Raw genomic sequence first — 15,908 nt, 5'->3', positions numbered from 1 at the left:
CGCGTGGGCCATTGAAAGGGCAGCCGCTCACCGGGACGGCCAAACCCAAATTCATGATACTGGGTTTGGATGAGAATCAAGGGAGTGAAGGGCGACCTCAAGAAGTTGCCGTAATTGAAGATATTCAAAGCTACATCTGTGTTGTGACTTGCCTCCAATACATAGTGCCATGATTCGTTTGCTTTATTTTGGAACGGTGTCAATATTTGTCTGAGGAATTGTTCATTCCGCCGTACGATCAGTGGTTTTGTAATGTAATTGCACAACGCTTCTAATATCATCTTTCCGGCGCCACTCCATTGGTGCGGATCTGACTGCGCCCTCTGGAGTCTGTGAAACTGAAATCTAATACTTTCGCTAAGCCCGTTGCAAGGGGAAGATTCGGATAAGGATCGATAGTCACATTCCTTTTTTTATTTTGCCAGGACTCCATGTCATCACACCTTTCCGACCTAAGAACCATCATGACCGCACTATATGGTCCTGCGGCATTCTAGTCACTGATCGCTCATCCTGGGTTTCTTGTTAGTAGTGGCTGACTGGAGCACCGATTATGCATATAAAGAACATCAGATGCTACGCCGTCAACATCGAGAAGACCTGATCTAAGTACACCGCCTTATTACTTCGTACGCTAGGCCTAAGATGCACCTATTATAGAGTGCGTGTATATCCCTAAATTCATCTAGTTTTGCCAACGGCACCCTTCAAACAATCTAAGCATTCCTCTATCTCCTTTGTCTTCCGGTGGCCCAAACCAAGGCCAAAGGCCGCCCTAGAGCGTGCACCCACTTTGTCCACATATCCTTCAGTGTTCGCTGCATACGACATAGCATTGAACTCCAGTCGTATAGCACACTTGCGCACCACATGAGCGCTGCCACATCGAGATCGTCAGCACAGGGGACTCATCGAGGGGATTCTGAGTAGAGCTACCGTTTCAGCCCGTCAAGTGACCGTCCTCCCCGTTGCACATCTTCCCAGACCTGTTCAGCGGCATCCCGCCTTTCCAGTAATGAATGACGCAAGGCAGAAAGTATGGTCTCCAATCCATCCTCCCTTGCAGTTATAGGAATTTTCTCGGAAAAAGCGACATCGATCTCCAAATCTTCAACCAAAGCCAATTTTTGTTCGTTGGTGAGTTGAATGAGGCCTAAGAAAACTTTCGTCATCCTAGGGTTGAAAAAATTATCGCTATCACTACCTTCGTCCTGATCAACGTGGGGGTCTGGCTGGCTCGGATTAGCGGGGGGTTTCTCGTGGAGATCAAGGCCAAGATCGTCTGTCGTGGCACCAACCATCGGAGCAGGGCCGCTGCTAGCTTCTTTTGGCTCTATGGATGTGATTCTCAATCAAGATCGGGATCAAATGGATTTAACTGGATTTACCATTGGGCCGAACACTTGGACCTGCACTCGTGTCGTCTGACCATGCTGCCGGGGGTACCTTCCAAGGCACCTTAAACGGCGCCATAGAAGACGCCCTGCGGATTGGCTTTTTACTTCCAAATGTCTTGGGACGCTTAGTTGCATAAGCCTCATCCACAGAGGAAGTGCGCTTGACTCGTGTAATGCTTAGATCCACTAAGTCGTAGTTGTCCTGTCCAGGTTGAGCCAAATTGATGAGCCCACGCCGAAGGACCGGACCCTCATCTTTTTTGTCATAAGACCCAAGGGACGACCGCTTTGGCCTAACCGTAGTTGCTTTTGATTCCGGCAACGACAGTCGTGGACGGGTTTGAGGGAGTCGGAAGGATGCGGAATGCGATGGTGAAAGAACAGTACCAATATTCGACTTATGGACGTCAGTAAACCTCCGATCACCAGGAAATTTGGTATGGTCTTCCTCGTCACCGCTCTCCAACGATCGTGCCTCAGGCTGGAGCCTGGGGACTTGTGAACATATCCACTCTTCGCTATCGAGATCAGCCTTACGCTGGCGAGTCCTTTCCGGGTTCTTGCATACCTTCAGATGATCACGTCAAACATCTCAAACATCTGTACGTCAGAATGCATCTATATCTCATACTCACGTCGCACATTTTGTCACAATATGCGACTTTCACTAGATCTTTGTCTTGGAAATCAATGACTTCTCCAAAGTATTGACAAATGAGCTAAGAAGATTTGGTAAGATATTCCCTTTTGACGGTGGACACTTACAACGTGACGACATATTCCAGTGTTCTCTGCGTATGATATCAACTGGGATTCAGTGGGTATGTTAGCAGCGTCTCAGCGCAATGAAAACGGATTTGAGATACCGCTTCAACGCTATTTGGAGCCCTTTGTGATGGTTCAGGCCCGCGCCATGTACGCACCGCCTGTGACTTCTTCACAAAATGTCGTATTTTGACGGCTTCCTCTCGAGCTGGAATGTTGTAAGGAGGGTTTTTCCTGCACCTTGCAGCCAATAAACCACCCACAGTAGTACAATATGCATTTCGCGGGCTGCAGGGTTATGGTTAATAACGCCAAAGTGCGAGGATGGAATACAGTGTACGGACCTCGCCATCACGGCCAGCACGTCCTAGCATAGGATCAGGCAGCCGTCTGAGGTGCAATTGAGTCCGACGTACCTGTCTCCTGATAATACCCTAATAAATGTTCATATTACATACACCGAACGGACTAGGTACCTTGCGCACCTTCGAAAGATTTCGGTAAATCGAAATGAATAACATACCTAGGTTCCGTACACATTATTGACTGGCGTTAGATGTACGATCGGAAAACATACCGGACGTCCGCTTTGTCAATACCCATACCAAATGCTACTGTACAACACACGACATCGCATGACCCATCTCCATCCAGCCATTCCTGCAATGTAAGGTCAAGTCGTGGACGGGGAACGCCTCGATGATATGGCCGCGCAGCCAAACCTTTCCTTCGCAGATACTTGGAAAGCTCGTCACAAGTAGCACGCGCACGAGCGTATACGATTCCGGATGATGGGCGACCCCGTCTTTCCGTAAGCGAATGAACATAGGCGTGAATGAGTTCGAATTGAGCCTCTTGGGGCATTGACGGTATTGGCCGAACCTTCGTCATGAGAAGATAGAGAGGCTGAGGCAGCAAGCGTTTAAAAACGTACCTCGTAGAAGAGGTTATCTCTATTGAATGGATAGACAATGGAGAACAAATGCTCTTCACTCATCTGTAGGGTCTTTTTGATATCGGACCGAACCCTGTCTGGGTCGTGAGTCATTACAGACAACTCTTACGCTCGGAGGATGCTTACGCTGGAGTGGCACTTGCGGTCAGAGCGCTGATAGGGACGTTCGGGAAGTGGTCTCGAAAACGGCCAAGCATTCTAAATTCTTCGCGGAAGTCATGTCCCCATTCCTGGGAGTAGGTCATTCACAGAACATATCTGAGGAATGATAATACCGACAGAGATACAGTGCGCCTTGACATTTAGTGGGTGAGAATATCCCAAATCACAGCCGTATGATACTTGCCTCGTCAATGACTAGCCTCTTCAGTTTACCACGCCGATTCAGAGGTGTCAGAAGTCCCATGAAACTTCCCACCATCAACTTTTCGGGTGTAACTTGGGGCGTCCGCTTCAGCAATGTCTTCGCTGGACTCGTGCAAGCAACTCACTATAAAGTAATGTGATGAAGGCGGGTCCGGATTCTAGGCCCGTCATAATCTGAAGGATGAGTTAAAGCTCAACAGTTGGCACAGTGGAGGGCACAATCATGCCTCATTTTTCTCTGCAGTAGGAGTCTCCGATGTTAAGGAGTACGCATCAATGCCACAAGCGCGTAGTTTCGCAACTTGATCCTTCATGAGCACCAGCAACGGGGAGACAACAAGGGTGATCCCCCCCTCCTTCGAGAAATCGGTCAAAAGTTGCCGAGGGTGCAACAATGTAACATACCGGCTCCGCTACAGCAGGGAGCTGGTAGCAAAGGCTCTATCGGACGTCATTCAATGTTAAATGACTGGCAGGAATGCAGAGTCTAGACACTTGCCTTTCCCATCCCAGTTGGGGCACTGACAAAGACGTCCGCATCCCGAAGCGTGGCTTCAACGATCTCCTTCTGCTTTCCCTTGAACGATGTCTTTCCAAACACTTTGGGGAAAACTGTGAGGATCATGGGGTATGAATGCGCGATTGACGCGTCGCACCAGTTCGGAGGATGCTTTCGAGAAACGTCTGTGTCAGTTCTCGTGAATCTTATACTGGGAGACTAACTTACTTGTCGCAATCTATTTCCCTGCTGGTTGCGCGTGTGGTCAGAATGAAAAGCAATTGAGGCTTGAGGACGACAACACATACCTCGAGGCTCTTCGAAAAGTGCGAGGGAGCTGAATCTCCATGTCGAGATTTGCATGTCCGTCAGAAGCAGAAGTGGGCTCCGACTCCGTGGCCAGTCCTTTCCCATCATATCTAGACGATGACGCACTTTCTGGGCCCATATAACTGATATCTTATCTTTAACGCGGAGTCGGGTTGAAGGCGCTTAGGTGGACCAGAAAGGGTTTGAGTCGATCCATATATATAAACAAACACAATGTTGAAAATATCTTGTCTGCACTACATAGCACCAATGTAACGTTCTCAAACGGAGGACTAGACAGGTGCACTATGCTCTCGTGTTACTTTCACAGAATACGTAGAGTGGCATTACTTATTAGCTCTTTACCACGTACTTGATATCTCGCGTCATTTGGTTCGAATTTCGCGAAACAATCGCTTTCGCAGTTCTGAACAATACCATTCGTACATTGCATCCATACGTTAGGATGGAGACAGGAAGGATCCCCAAGAAGTTACACACTTGCAAAGACAAGATACATCAATCAATGTGTCACCAACTTTATAGCATGTGTCAGCAAAAAACTAGTGCACATGCTTCAAACGTGGGGCAATGATGTTCTAGCAAACAAAATAAACTCCACGGCCGCAGGAGAAGTAGTGGTACCCTTCTCAACGGCCCACAAGATGAAGACGAATTTGCAGTTTTGAATGATAGAAGAAAAGGAAAGGTGCCTCTTTGCTTCCGCATTCATATTGCGCGCTCTTTCCCATCACACCACTTGTGCACGAAGCAGGTCAGGTCATAATTTTCGCATTGGCATCCGACTCTAGGCAGGACCCAGTCTCTAATCCGACTCAAGCACGCGCCACTTGTCCGCACGTCGATCACACATATACGCAAGCTATCAATGGCCCTAGCACTGTCCTGAAGGTGTTAGCCGTTGTCTCACCATCTCAAACGCCATCACCACGCAAGGGCGCGTCACTCATTCTGCGCATCGATTATGCGTATATACGTCAATTAATCATGTCATCAATGGCCCAAGCACGACCTTGAAGGTACTGGCTGTTGCCCCATTTTATCATTGTTTCACACAGATACCTGAGAGGTGAGAATGGACAAAAGTAGGCTTGATATGATAACACATGTATACGGCGTAAAAACCCAACGTGTCGAGGGTAGGAACAATGGGCCGTTGATGAAGGTTACAGAAAGTAATGTAGGAAGTGAGAGCCAATGTGTAGGTGTGTGCAGTACTGTGCTCAACAAGGAGGTGCTCCATTGACCATGGCTCATGGTGTGGTTGTCTGGCTAAGGAGCGAGACGGAAGGTTCATTCTTGGTTCGCCTCCAGCTCCTTTAGCAGAGGCATAAAAAATCGAATCATTAACTTAGGTACCGAGGTGGCATGGGTGAAGTTTTGGCGAGGGAGAGCATTCCCAGCCTCGTTCCGCTTTCCTTCGACTAAGAAAACTCGGAGATCAATACCGCAGTCAATACGAATGGCAACAGTTGACATAAGGATGGAGTTGTAAGTAGCAGATGCCCGGAGTGAATTAAAAATGCCGAGCGAATTTGAGGAATCAGTAAAAATCGCGAGTCACTTGAATGCAGCAAGGAGATGGCTTCATTAAAGAAAATGTTTGAAGGATCCATCTTGATCGAACACTGGGTCACCGACAAAGCTGCGCACACTTTCGGAGCCCAGACCCAGTTTACTCGCATCTCCCCACATCTGCATATCCGCCTCTTAGGCACTCCAAGATTCAGCAGAAAGACCTCGCACTCCTTTCAACCTCTTAACAGACTCGACGAACCACAGGAGATTGTGTCAGATGAGTGCGTTAATATAAATGCCTTGGGCCATGATAGTCTTGCCAGCTATTTTGTCGTAAGGAGGATTTAGTGCATAGAGAAGACATCCAAAGCCCAGTAAGGATCCTTAACCATGTACACAGCGGCTGCCGTCGGCTGTGGCTTGGGGTGTTGTTCAGGAAATCATGAGCAGCGTCAACCCATCTTGCTTTTGCCTCGCCGGTGATTGGGATGGTAAGGTTTTGCGCGTCAAAGACAGCCGATTATCTCCAGAAGGGGGCCATAGAGTTGTTTGCTGTCAAGTGGAAGACCAATTTCATCAAGCAAGCGCAAGAAAGGTGCTTGGTCAGCGTGAAGTAGACGATGGTAAGGCTCTAAGAGAACGAGAACATCGTCGAATGATACATTGAAAGCATCATCCACATATCCCGGATCCCCAGGACGCGAGTCGCAACCCACAAGACCAAACCAAAAGACAAACACCAGATACGGCCCGACATGCGATTCCCAAACACCGCACGATGATCAACATGATACTCACCAGTGGCCTGGTGAACCTGCCAGCGTGGGTGCACGAGCAGACCCCGGTACGCCTCAGACGCATCGGACGCCCAAACTAGCTTGGGTCATTCCTTCTCATGACGGCGCGAATGTTAGACGCTAGGTCGGATAGGTTGTCGGGGGTCACAAAGCCGCCGTCCGCAGGTATGAGAGAGTTTTAAAGATTTGTCACCTGCACTGGAATCGTCAATTAACGAAGAAACAAAAGATGCGGAATATCGCCCGATGAGAGACATTTCGAGGCCCCACCGCCTTTTGAGGAAAGCATTAGACTCTTCATCTAGAACTGGGTGAGTCGTGTGGACGCAAGACAACTTCTTCAACATTGGCGAAGGGCCAAACCCGTAACGCAGTCCTCTACACATTGATTCAACTAGTGGGCAGTTTGGATGAGACGAAAGGAGCTCTTCGAATCGATCAACGTTGATCGGAGTGACGATTTTGAACAGGTGCAGATATGACTTAATGTTACGGTACCGAAAGTCACTGGCACGTCTGGAAGGGGTGGTGCAACCTCAGTGTATGAAGCTGAAGGTGTTCGAGTAAAGTCATTTTTACCAAAAACTAAAACACATGTACCATGTAGAGTCGCTTAGCTCAGTTCCATTCTTTCGCTTTCGAACATTCCACTGCCCTATGGCTGTTCGAGTAACAAGACTGACATCTGTGGTCAAAACGGCAGTCGGTACATTTGCACCCTCCGGGCTTGTTGAACTTATGACAGATCAGGAAGTCACCATAGCTGCCGGGACGATTCCATTTTTGACCAGTTTGGAATGGGACTGACCGTTGCTCTTTTCTCTGCTGGGATTAAGGCCACTGTTCTTGTCATTGCCATTGGTTGCGCTTCCTCTAAGAGTGTAGGAACTAGGACTTGGGGTGGGGTAGAGCTCGGGGGAAGGACTCTGTGAATCATCGAAGGCAAGGTCCATGTTGTGATAGAGAAAATCTGCACGCTGCTCGGTCGCATTCGATGTTGAGGACAGCGTGCGGATGACTGTTGAAACGTTCGACGATGTGATCGTGGTAAACTTCAAGTTCCTCGGCTCGGTGGGGGAAAGCCCAGAGAACCGCTGTATAACGCATAGTTGACTGCATCGAATTGGTAAGATTAGTTTTACTGACGGACGGACCCCCGGTTGACACTTCGATCCCATCAGCAAGGACGACGTTGTCGCAGTACCGCATTGTTCTCGTGCGTTTCTCTTCAATGAGCGATCCGAAGTCGAGCAATCGATTGGCGAGGACGTCTTTCCGAAGGAAAAGGGAGAAGTCCGGTTGTCCACCCCGTGCTTGAAGGCTTCAGATGGCGCGTTTGATGTTTGCATCTAGACATTTCTGAGGCCGCGCGTCTTCGAGCGGTTGAGAGCAACACTCTCCTGAGCTGGACTCCGATTCCATGCGTTCTCCCCTGGATGGTCATTTTCCCCGTCTGTGACGACGCGTCTCGATTCCGTTTTGATTAGACTACACGCACTCTGGTTGGCAATTGAGGGATATCGTCTCGTCCCGAATCGGAAGACCAGCCGAATCATCCCATCCGCTGGAACAGGGACCTCGGCTCGCTTACCCGATTGTTCACCCCGCAAACCTCTGATTGCGGCTTTCGTTCGGGTACGAGCTACGGCTTTGAGCCGGTTTTCGCACCTCTTTGAGGTCTCCAGGCATTGCGTGTTTGTAAGCCCCGATTCAGCTGCCAGCTTCGCGTCGGTTGAGCTGTGTGCTTCGAAAAGAATCACTTTTTGGAGATTGTAGCCGGAGCAAGTCGAATTGACGCTGCTGCCTGGTGGCTCAGGATAAAGTTATCAAGCGTTGTCAGTGAGAGTCCCGGACTGGCTGCTGGAGCGTTTTTCCCAGCATCTTGACTCATCGCAAGGTTCGAAACCTAGGCGCAATCTGAGTTTAAGATGATTTTCGACCCACCAACGGACGAAGGAAAACCAAGGTAGAGGTGGGAAACACAGCGTAACGCGAGAATACGTGGGAACTTAACTCACGCATATACACATAATCGACGTACATAATGAGTGACGCCGCGTGCTTGGGTGGTGATGGCATTTGATGTAACAGGACGGCGTTCTTCAGTCGGATGCAAATGCGAACCTGGCCCTGCTCAGCAACCGTGCACGAAGCGAACGTCCCACTCAAGGACATATCCTTCCCCGCTCATCGCACTCATGTCTAGTCTTGTAGGATATGTGGATAGTGAGCTGTAGGGGCGTGTTGGGCGCGTCGCTGCATTCTCATTGAACATTATAGGTAAAGTACTGTTAGTACTTCAAGATGGCCGCACAATCATTGTGAGCCCATTAGCTCTTCGTTGGTGGGCGTGTCGGCTGTAACATGATATCCGTTTTTATATCTAGGGCACGCTGTCTGGGTTTGATCAGCGTTCGAATGTCGTCTTGTCGAATTCCACCGAACGGATATACAGTGCAGATGAGTCAGTGGAAGAGGTCCCTCTCGGGTTGTATCTGGTGAAAGGTGATATGATGTAGGTTTTCTTTCCTTCTCTCCCTATTTTCTCCCTGCCACGGCTAAGTTTTGCCGGGCATTCCCTGACCTCTCATCTATAAAGTTATGTCATTGACGTGTGGCCCTCAGTCACTGCACTGACAATGATTAATGTTTTCAGCATGTTGATAGGAGAAGTTGATGCAGAGAAGGAAGCATCCATAGACCTTTCAGCAATACGAGCGGATCCAATACTGCCAATACGCCATGGATGAGCTCAGCCGTCCCTCTGTCTAGCGCCAGCGATGAAAACAGCTGCTACATCTTGCAACATAATGTGTATTAATTCCAGCTTAACTTATTCAATTTCATGGGCTTGTAATTATGACATCCACCGAAGAGTCCACCATCTCGAATTTGCTTTATGCTTTGCAAGATCTTCCCGGCTCAATCTTCCGATGACCATTGTTCCAAGCCAGTCAGGCTCTACCTGACCCTCCTCTTTGGCCAATCCTGCCTCCTCAGCTAGGGAAAAGAAAGACGAGCAGGTAGCTTCAGAGGTATAGATGCCGGCACCAACATAGGCTACTGAAGATGGATGTCGCCGAAGAAGCAACGTCAACGATTTAATCAAGTCCCGATGGGATGAATCGAAATACAGAAGGTCCGATAGAATCATGGCGTCGTAGCCCTTGCCCTGTTGATTGGGATTTAAACGTCTTGCCTCTTTCCTATAAACATGTCACCCTAAATTACGGAGCCCATCAAATGCAACATGAGTCGCACTCACAGGAGTGGCTCAGGGTCTTCCCCCCATATGTAGGGAAGGCAAGATACCTTACAAGATCCGGAACGCAGGTTCGCATTTCTTCGGAGGTTGTCTTGCAGATTCATGAATATTGACGGATCTGGGTGGTCTGTAATTGTTACCAGTGAAGGAGCAGCCGGAATTACGCTTAAAAGGAGGGATGGCAGAGCTGCCCCTGCCCCTAGCTCGAGTACTGCAAGGACGTTTAGCTTTTAATGCTCCGTGGATGTGAAGGCGAATAAATGATGTACTCACCAGTTAATCCCTCGAGAACAATGCGTTTCCGCTCAATAAGTTCCCCGAACACCAAGGAGGGAGAAAAGAACTGGTCTGCCAGCAGAGTGTTTGCCTATGAGGGTGAGGCCCTGAGATCGGTGGGGGACACGCGTACGATATAGTTTAAAGTAAGATCACCTTCCCTAGCTTGAACCAGGGTGAGAATCGACGAACGAGAAAAGGGGGATTTCAATCACCTTTGATGCGACACTTAGTTTCAATGGACCATATGACAGGGAGTTGTCGCTGGGAACAGCCTCGACGCCCAGCAGGCTAAGGGACTCCGCCAGATAATCTTCCGGGTCTTGAGACCCTGTGGTACTCGAGCGTGATCCCAACTCCTTGTCGCTCATTGTGAGAGGCTTAGCGGCTTTGGCCTTTTCTCAATGGGTGGCAAACAGCTCGGATCCGGCAAGCTGAGGAATGGGACGGTGTGACAGACCGATCGATCCAACTGTCACATCTGCGAGGATGGCACGCTGAGCATCCAGACTCAATCGTACTGGCACACTCTACTTAAGCGATTTGTGTAAGACTCTGTACCACCTCGTTGGTCCCCATGGAACCGAAAGACCAGGGATATAAAGTTCGAAATACAAAGCATCCCTCTACGTTGCTTCCCAGGGGCTCTCAAATCTTCATAGTCGAAGGGAATGAATTTTTGGTACGAGAACCTATCAAGCCCTACTAATCCATTTCAACGCCTTAATCATACTTGACGTGTTCCTCGTTCAGGTACCCAGAGCCCTTCTTGCTCACATCAGCGAAGTCTTCAGGGGTATAGACTCTACTGAGGACTCCGATGAACCCATCATGCTGGATGATAGCGCCGAAGCATTCCGTGATTTTGTGGATGTTTTGTTCGAGTGGGTAATCATTTGCGAAGATCTCATGCCGATATACTCATATCTGTGACAAGCCCTTTCACTTCTTGTCTGGTTCAAGAAAACCCCGACCTAAGGCAACTTCTTCACGTATTGCAGGTCGCGCACAAATATTGTGCCAATGACATTGAGGAACGTGCCCGCAAAATTGTTTCAAGGATGACGCAAGACATGATCCGTCTTCACTTGGGACCAAATCTTTCTGCTCTTGATGTCTTTCGTATCGCGAGCAAGGCTTGCTGCCCGGCTATTGCAGAGGACGCTTGGGATATCGTGCTGGAATCTTACAAGAAACACAAAGTCGACAGCAAATCGCTCCTCGATGAGGGATTACATTCGGGATTCGAAAAGTTTCTGCTTTCTGCCTATTATAATATCATGATTCAGGGACCCACACATTGGGAGAAGGATACAGCTCTAACATCCGATGTGAAAAACACACTTGCTTTTGGAACCCTAAGGTGCATGGGAGACTGGGAGGCTTTAATGGCGCGACTCGCTTCGGGAAAACTGGATATACCCCTTCCCACGAACGTCGAGCCAGAACGGGAGTCCGTCTCGATCTCACCTTCACCGTTCTGCGACTACCACTTCACTGGCGGGTATTACTCCGAGATCGCCTTCATAGCACAGGTTTATTCCTACTACGGAGTTTCGCCGTACGACGTGGTGGGAAAGTTGCATGCCTGTATGCGGATACCTACCGGCCCTGCAAGGGTGGGGCGTGGCCCCAGGCCCCAGTGTCAACTTTGTTGGGCCGTCGTGCTTCATCATGTCAAAAGGACTTTTGCGCATGTGAATTCACGAATCCCTGTGCATTTTGGCCTCACAGGCATCAAGTCGGCCTCTGACGTGCCCCTGTAATCATATTAGCACCTGCCTCATAATATCTCACCCTCCACGGAGGCCATTTTCTTGTGTGCTAGCGTGTTCTCTCTGTTTAGTTATGTCCTGGAATGCTCCCGGGTTTTGTATTTCTCGTAATGCTCGATGAACGTGCTAATCTTCCCCCCTTCCAAGACCGTTGAACGATGCCAGGAAAATCCAAGTTGACTCATTTCCCTTTTCTGTTTTCTGAACGACAACGCCCGGAGCCCATTACAGTCTCCAATTCTCCCTGTTCCCGACATCCAAGTTACCACACCAGGCGATGGAATGATTCACAAGGATCACGATGGTTCCGTAGGATCTCGTCTCGGGGACACACACTGCGGCAGCGTCAACCCTTCTGCCTTCCAGTGGCACTTCTCAGCATTCATACCAATGGAGGTCTTTTGGACACAGTACACCCGGGCTATTCCGGAGAAGGTTGATCCCGATTAACCAGACATATCCTATCCTGGACAGCCCCTGCCAACTATATCCCTCCTGCGACCGATACGAATATGGCGATTATCCGCGACAGCATCGTAAGCACCCGCATGAAACAAAACATTTACCCTGGCTATTTCACCGTTGCCAGCAGCAGGCACCCCCAGCTAAAGAAAATGACCATCACCGGCACCAATTTCCTTCTCCAAATTGCCGCCACTGCTCTCAAGTTTTCTCCCATCCCCAATCTTGTCCAGATCCCAAACACGCTTTTGGCATGGATTCGTGTCTATGAGGCGTGAATCGTCTTGATCTTCACGTTGATCGTGATCGTGTCTCACGTCTGTAGCGCATGCGGCGCCAACGTCGATGATCTCAACATTGTGCGATGTCATTCAGCATGTACGGGATTCGGTGCTCCTCTCCAGGAGCGGGCCGGATAGAGACTCTTCGTGAGCTCGTAAACCTAGTACAGGGATTTTGCGTCTCGCATCTCCTTCCAATTTCTCATCAACTATTCTGGTAGGGCTTTGGAAAACCAAGTGAAGGAAATTGAATCAGTTGAGCGTAAAAATGTCGCGAAGAAGACAGCCAAGTAGCCGATATACCACAACAAATAAGCAGCCCTAAGGACTGCCTGAACGATTGCTATCCATCATTTCCAGGTCTGTGGTTTAGGATTTGCTTGCCCATCTATCGGATCCTGAGTAGCTTAGTCCTCCATATGCCACACCGAACATTCAACAATTCAATGTCAGTGTCTGTGTGCATATTTGGAGACTACTCCCCCCGCTCGCTTGCCTTCGCGCTTATACTCGGTGTCACTGGTATGTTTCCCCCAGCGCAGCAGGGCTTCTAACTTACTACGCTCGCTTGCCAGTTACCTCTGGTTATCGCGTGGTTATTCCTTTCCCTTCCACTTGTTGCTGTTCTCTGTAAGTTTATTTTTAACCCCTTGTTTACTTGACTTATGAATTGTTCGTCCTCAGCTCCTGTTCCACCCGCTTACGCTGCTTTTCCACTTTCATCTACCCTCCACCTTCCCCAACTCCGCCTTTGACTTTTTATTTTTACTTGGTATTTTAATTGTGCTCTCTTTGTATTGCTGCACCGGCTCGCCCTTGGCCATTGTTTTCCTGTCCCGTAATCAGCATTCTGTGCCGGCCCATGTTGGTCGGACCGATTAGGCTAGGCTGATGGATTTGTTTATTGGACATCTCTTCTGAACTTCATCATGGAGCGTATTTATTCATACACTCAATGCATACCCAAAGTCTGCCCTGTTTCTGAAGAAGGCTGCACCTAACGGCCCTCAATTGGATTTGCCTCGTGTTCATTGCATGGGCGCTTATGTAACATTGAGCTAGCTAAATGACAGAAGATCCTTCCCTCGAGTCAGGTGATGGAGCATCGGGGGTGAAATGCACAATCTGATAAAAGTCAGGGTGCGCCTCACAGATGCAACTGTTGAGCAATCAGACTGTTTTCCAGGTGTTGACTCAATGGGTTATTCAGTGGGTGACTGTAAATTCACACCCAATGATATCTGCGTTGCAGCCATTCTACTTGAGGCAAGGTCTTATGCGAATACGGAGCCAGCTGCATAATTACATTTAGAGGTGATTCGACGAGTCATCGGAGCATCCCAAATACGGTTTCTCCGCTTCAAACGCTTGTCCAATAGCTCGGATGTGTGTCTGTCGATCCAGGAAAGGGCTGGGGTCAACACATGTAACGAAGCGGCACTCACGCACATCCTGTGTGCTAGAGCTAAAGCGAGAAACCACCAGGAGTCCATGGTAGGGATGAAGAAAGACACGATTTTGGTGGAATCGCCGACTGAGTGCGAAACGAGGGTGAGCGATGATGTCCTACGAACACCAACTAGGGGATATACAGGAGGAAAGCATCCGATTATGGGCCCCAGCTGAAGAGGTTTCCAAGAGACCCCGAGGAGTGCACCAAGCAGGAGTAGAAGACAAAGTAAACTCCCGAATTTTATGCAGTGCACAGTGAACAAAAGACATGTGTCAGGGCACAGCCCCTGACCCCACACACCCTCAGGTACCCTTCCCCCATTTTCTCCTATTTTTCCCTTCACTGTTCCACAATCCCGCATGCACGCAGACCCGTGGGAACGTTCTGGGCGAGTTACTCGCCCAGAAACCATCACAGCCACGACCGTGGGAACTTTCTGGGCGAGCAGCTTGCCCAGAATCTTCCCACAGGGGGGTGCCAATTATGGAAAGTCGGCAAAGAGCCGAAAACTGTATAGTTCCCGACTCCCATTTGTAGCGGCTTCACAGGAGGTTGAGAAGGTTACCCTTCTTCTCAACTCATTTCCTGTGAAGGCTGGGGCCAGCCCCCTCAGTGAGTTTGAAGATCTTGGGCTGGGACTAGATCCCCCAGCGACTAGGAGGATCCCCCTGGGCCCATTGTGGAACAAGGGCTGGGCCCTGACAGCAGAAGAAGGGTTAAACCTAGTTGCACCCCCCACCCCGATGTCATTAGAGGAACAGATTGCAGAGCTGACACGCCAGCTCCGGGACCTCCAGGCCCAGCTGACCACTCAAGGGCAACCCACAGCCATAGCCCCTCCACCCCTCCATCATGCCCCAGTCCCAAAACCGCCTAAAGTGGCCGCCCCCACCCCATTCTCCAGGTCCCAAGATGACCTAGACCATTTCAAGGCTGAGTGCGGGCTCTACATGAGCATGCGGCACATGGAGTTCCCAGACGAACGCAGCCAAGTCCTATTCATCCTCTCCTACATGAAAGGAGGCATGGCAGGGCCATGGGCTACTCAACAAATCAATACCCTCCTGGCCCCAGGGGCCCCAGCCACTACCTTCGATGACTTCGCTGCGGAGCTGGACTCTATGTTTGCTGACCCCAACTGCCAAGCCACTGCCTGCCAGAAACTTGTCTCGCTCCGACAGGGGAACGAACCAGTGGACAAACTGATCCAGCAGTTTGAGCTGTACGGCCCTGTTTCATGGATGGGAGATGTTGCCCTGGTGGACCGCTTCGAGCATGCCCTCCACCCCCAGCTCCATGAGAGCATCTACTGCCTCCAGCCCATGCCCACAACTTGGGCTGAGTGGAAGCGCGAGGCCTCAGTCCTTGACAACCAATGGTGGCGATTCCAAGCCACCCAACCTCGCCTCCTGGCCACCAAGCCATCCCCCTTCCTCTCCCAACCTGCTCCAGCACCCATGTGCCCCGCCACCCCAGCCACCATCCCAACCCCGACCCCAAAGCCAGGCCCCCAGCCTATGGACCTGGACTGCATGCGCCCTCCCCGGGAGGAGCAGAGATGAGCAGGTCTCTGCTTCAACTGCAACCAACCAGGGCATGTGGCCTGACACTGTCTGAGACTGAGACCCCAGCGAGCCCACCTAGCCCTGGAAGACCTCCGGGCGATTGCAGACCTACTGAGGGACCACCCTCAAGGACCGGATCAGGCAAAAGTGGAGGAAGCGGGGGAGGAACTAGCTGAGGATTTTTGTTATGGAAATGGAGAATCT

The 15,908-nt window shown here is 49.9% G+C and overlaps 6 protein-coding genes across 6 annotated transcripts; 2 read left to right on the top strand and 4 right to left on the bottom strand.

Moving 5' to 3' along the window:
- Positions 1 to 533: 533 nt before the first annotated feature.
- EI90DRAFT_3098292 (uncharacterized protein) lies at positions 534 to 2,112 on the bottom strand. The gene is made up of 5 exons (XM_039062547.1): positions 2,033 to 2,112; positions 1,389 to 1,683; positions 1,205 to 1,333; positions 937 to 1,153; positions 534 to 877 (listed from the first exon to the last, which is right to left on the bottom strand). Exons 1-5 carry the CDS (start codon positions 2,039 to 2,041, stop codon positions 682 to 684), a joined length of 846 nt encoding a protein of 281 aa, XP_038907724.1. The 5' UTR covers positions 2,042 to 2,112; the 3' UTR covers positions 534 to 681.
- EI90DRAFT_3098288 (P-loop containing nucleoside triphosphate hydrolase protein) lies at positions 1,826 to 3,925 on the bottom strand. Its single transcript, XM_039062546.1, has 16 exons — positions 3,889 to 3,925; positions 3,711 to 3,839; positions 3,609 to 3,657; positions 3,464 to 3,555; positions 3,397 to 3,411; positions 3,244 to 3,347; positions 3,097 to 3,190; positions 2,740 to 3,044; positions 2,648 to 2,685; positions 2,579 to 2,596; positions 2,507 to 2,529; positions 2,426 to 2,450; positions 2,264 to 2,370; positions 2,163 to 2,204; positions 1,966 to 2,116; positions 1,826 to 1,910 (listed from the first exon to the last, which is right to left on the bottom strand). Exons 2-15 carry the CDS (start codon positions 3,795 to 3,797, stop codon positions 1,976 to 1,978), a joined length of 1,140 nt encoding a protein of 379 aa, XP_038907723.1. The 5' UTR covers positions 3,798 to 3,839; positions 3,889 to 3,925; the 3' UTR covers positions 1,826 to 1,910; positions 1,966 to 1,975.
- Positions 3,926 to 3,970: 45 nt separating this feature from the next.
- On the bottom strand, positions 3,971 to 4,430 carry EI90DRAFT_3138856 (uncharacterized protein; the record flags this gene model as incomplete). The annotated part of the gene is made up of 4 exons (XM_039064910.1): positions 3,971 to 4,095; positions 4,140 to 4,153; positions 4,211 to 4,231; positions 4,291 to 4,430. The coding sequence occupies 4 exons, from the start codon at positions 4,428 to 4,430 to the stop codon at positions 3,971 to 3,973; spliced, it is 300 nt and encodes a 99-aa protein (XP_038907722.1).
- A 4,395-nt stretch (positions 4,431 to 8,825) lies between these two features.
- On the top strand, positions 8,826 to 9,377 carry EI90DRAFT_3148143 (LSM-domain-containing protein; the record flags this gene model as incomplete). Its single annotated transcript, XM_039065565.1, has 4 exons — positions 8,826 to 8,853; positions 8,908 to 8,948; positions 9,015 to 9,142; positions 9,284 to 9,377. 4 exons carry the CDS (start codon positions 8,826 to 8,828, stop codon positions 9,375 to 9,377), a joined length of 291 nt encoding a protein of 96 aa, XP_038907721.1.
- EI90DRAFT_1069744 (uncharacterized protein) lies at positions 9,144 to 10,642 on the bottom strand. The gene is made up of 5 exons (XM_039051460.1): positions 10,384 to 10,642; positions 10,325 to 10,333; positions 10,166 to 10,259; positions 9,893 to 10,103; positions 9,144 to 9,833 (listed from the first exon to the last, which is right to left on the bottom strand). The coding sequence occupies exons 1-5, from the start codon at positions 10,537 to 10,539 to the stop codon at positions 9,485 to 9,487; spliced, it is 819 nt and encodes a 272-aa protein (XP_038907720.1). The 5' UTR covers positions 10,540 to 10,642; the 3' UTR covers positions 9,144 to 9,484.
- EI90DRAFT_1070743 (uncharacterized protein) lies at positions 10,643 to 12,222 on the top strand. Its single transcript, XM_039051461.1, has 4 exons — positions 10,643 to 10,850; positions 10,922 to 11,052; positions 11,106 to 12,036; positions 12,091 to 12,222. The coding sequence occupies exons 1-3, from the start codon at positions 10,746 to 10,748 to the stop codon at positions 11,932 to 11,934; spliced, it is 1,065 nt and encodes a 354-aa protein (XP_038907719.1). The 5' UTR covers positions 10,643 to 10,745; the 3' UTR covers positions 11,935 to 12,036; positions 12,091 to 12,222.
- The last annotated feature ends 3,686 nt before the right edge of the window (positions 12,223 to 15,908 follow it).

The sequence above is a fragment of the Cantharellus anzutake genome (assembly GCF_015039405.1).
Source record: "Cantharellus anzutake strain C23 chromosome Unknown EI90scaffold_241, whole genome shotgun sequence".
In the NCBI taxonomy this organism is placed as follows: Eukaryota; Fungi; Basidiomycota; class Agaricomycetes; order Cantharellales; family Hydnaceae; genus Cantharellus; species Cantharellus anzutake.
Note: the sequence above shows the minus strand (reverse complement) of the source record. Positions and strands in the feature narration are given on the sequence as shown.

Excerpts from the sequence above, each read along its gene's own strand:
- EI90DRAFT_1070743 (XM_039051461.1), top strand. The coding sequence starts at position 10,746 with ATGGAACCGAAAGACCAGGGATATAAAGTTCGAAATACAAAGCATCCC. Across the intron at positions 10,851-10,921 it reads TCGAAGGGAATGAATTTTTG|GTACCCAGAGCCCTTCTTGC; the intron begins GTACGAGAACCT and ends TTCCTCGTTCAG. Across the intron at positions 11,053-11,105 it reads TTTGTGGATGTTTTGTTCGA|CCCTTTCACTTCTTGTCTGG; the intron begins GTGGGTAATCAT and ends ATCTGTGACAAG.
- EI90DRAFT_3098292 (XM_039062547.1), bottom strand. Across the intron at positions 1,334-1,388 it reads TCCAAGTGTTCGGCCCAATG|AGCCAAAAGAAGCTAGCAGC; the intron begins GTAAATCCAGTT and ends TCACATCCATAG. Across the intron at positions 1,154-1,204 it reads CCACGTTGATCAGGACGAAG|GCCTCATTCAACTCACCAAC; the intron begins GTAGTGATAGCG and ends AAGTTTTCTTAG.
- EI90DRAFT_1069744 (XM_039051460.1), bottom strand. The coding sequence starts at position 10,539 with ATGAGCGACAAGGAGTTGGGATCACGCTCGAGTACCACAGGGTCTCAA. Across the intron at positions 10,104-10,165 it reads TGTTCTCGAGGGATTAACTG|TACTCGAGCTAGGGGCAGGG; the intron begins GTGAGTACATCA and ends ACGTCCTTGCAG. Across the intron at positions 9,834-9,892 it reads GAAGACCCTGAGCCACTCCT|GAAAGAGGCAAGACGTTTAA; the intron begins GTGAGTGCGACT and ends ACATGTTTATAG.
- EI90DRAFT_3098288 (XM_039062546.1), bottom strand. The coding sequence starts at position 3,797 with ATGAAGGATCAAGTTGCGAAACTACGCGCTTGTGGCATTGATGCGTAC. Across the intron at positions 3,556-3,608 it reads CTTCATCACATTACTTTATA|TTACACCCGAAAAGTTGATG; the intron begins GTGAGTTGCTTG and ends GGACGCCCCAAG. Across the intron at positions 2,686-2,739 it reads ATTGACAAAGCGGACGTCCG|GTATGTTATTCATTTCGATT; the intron begins GTATGTTTTCCG and ends TACGGAACCTAG.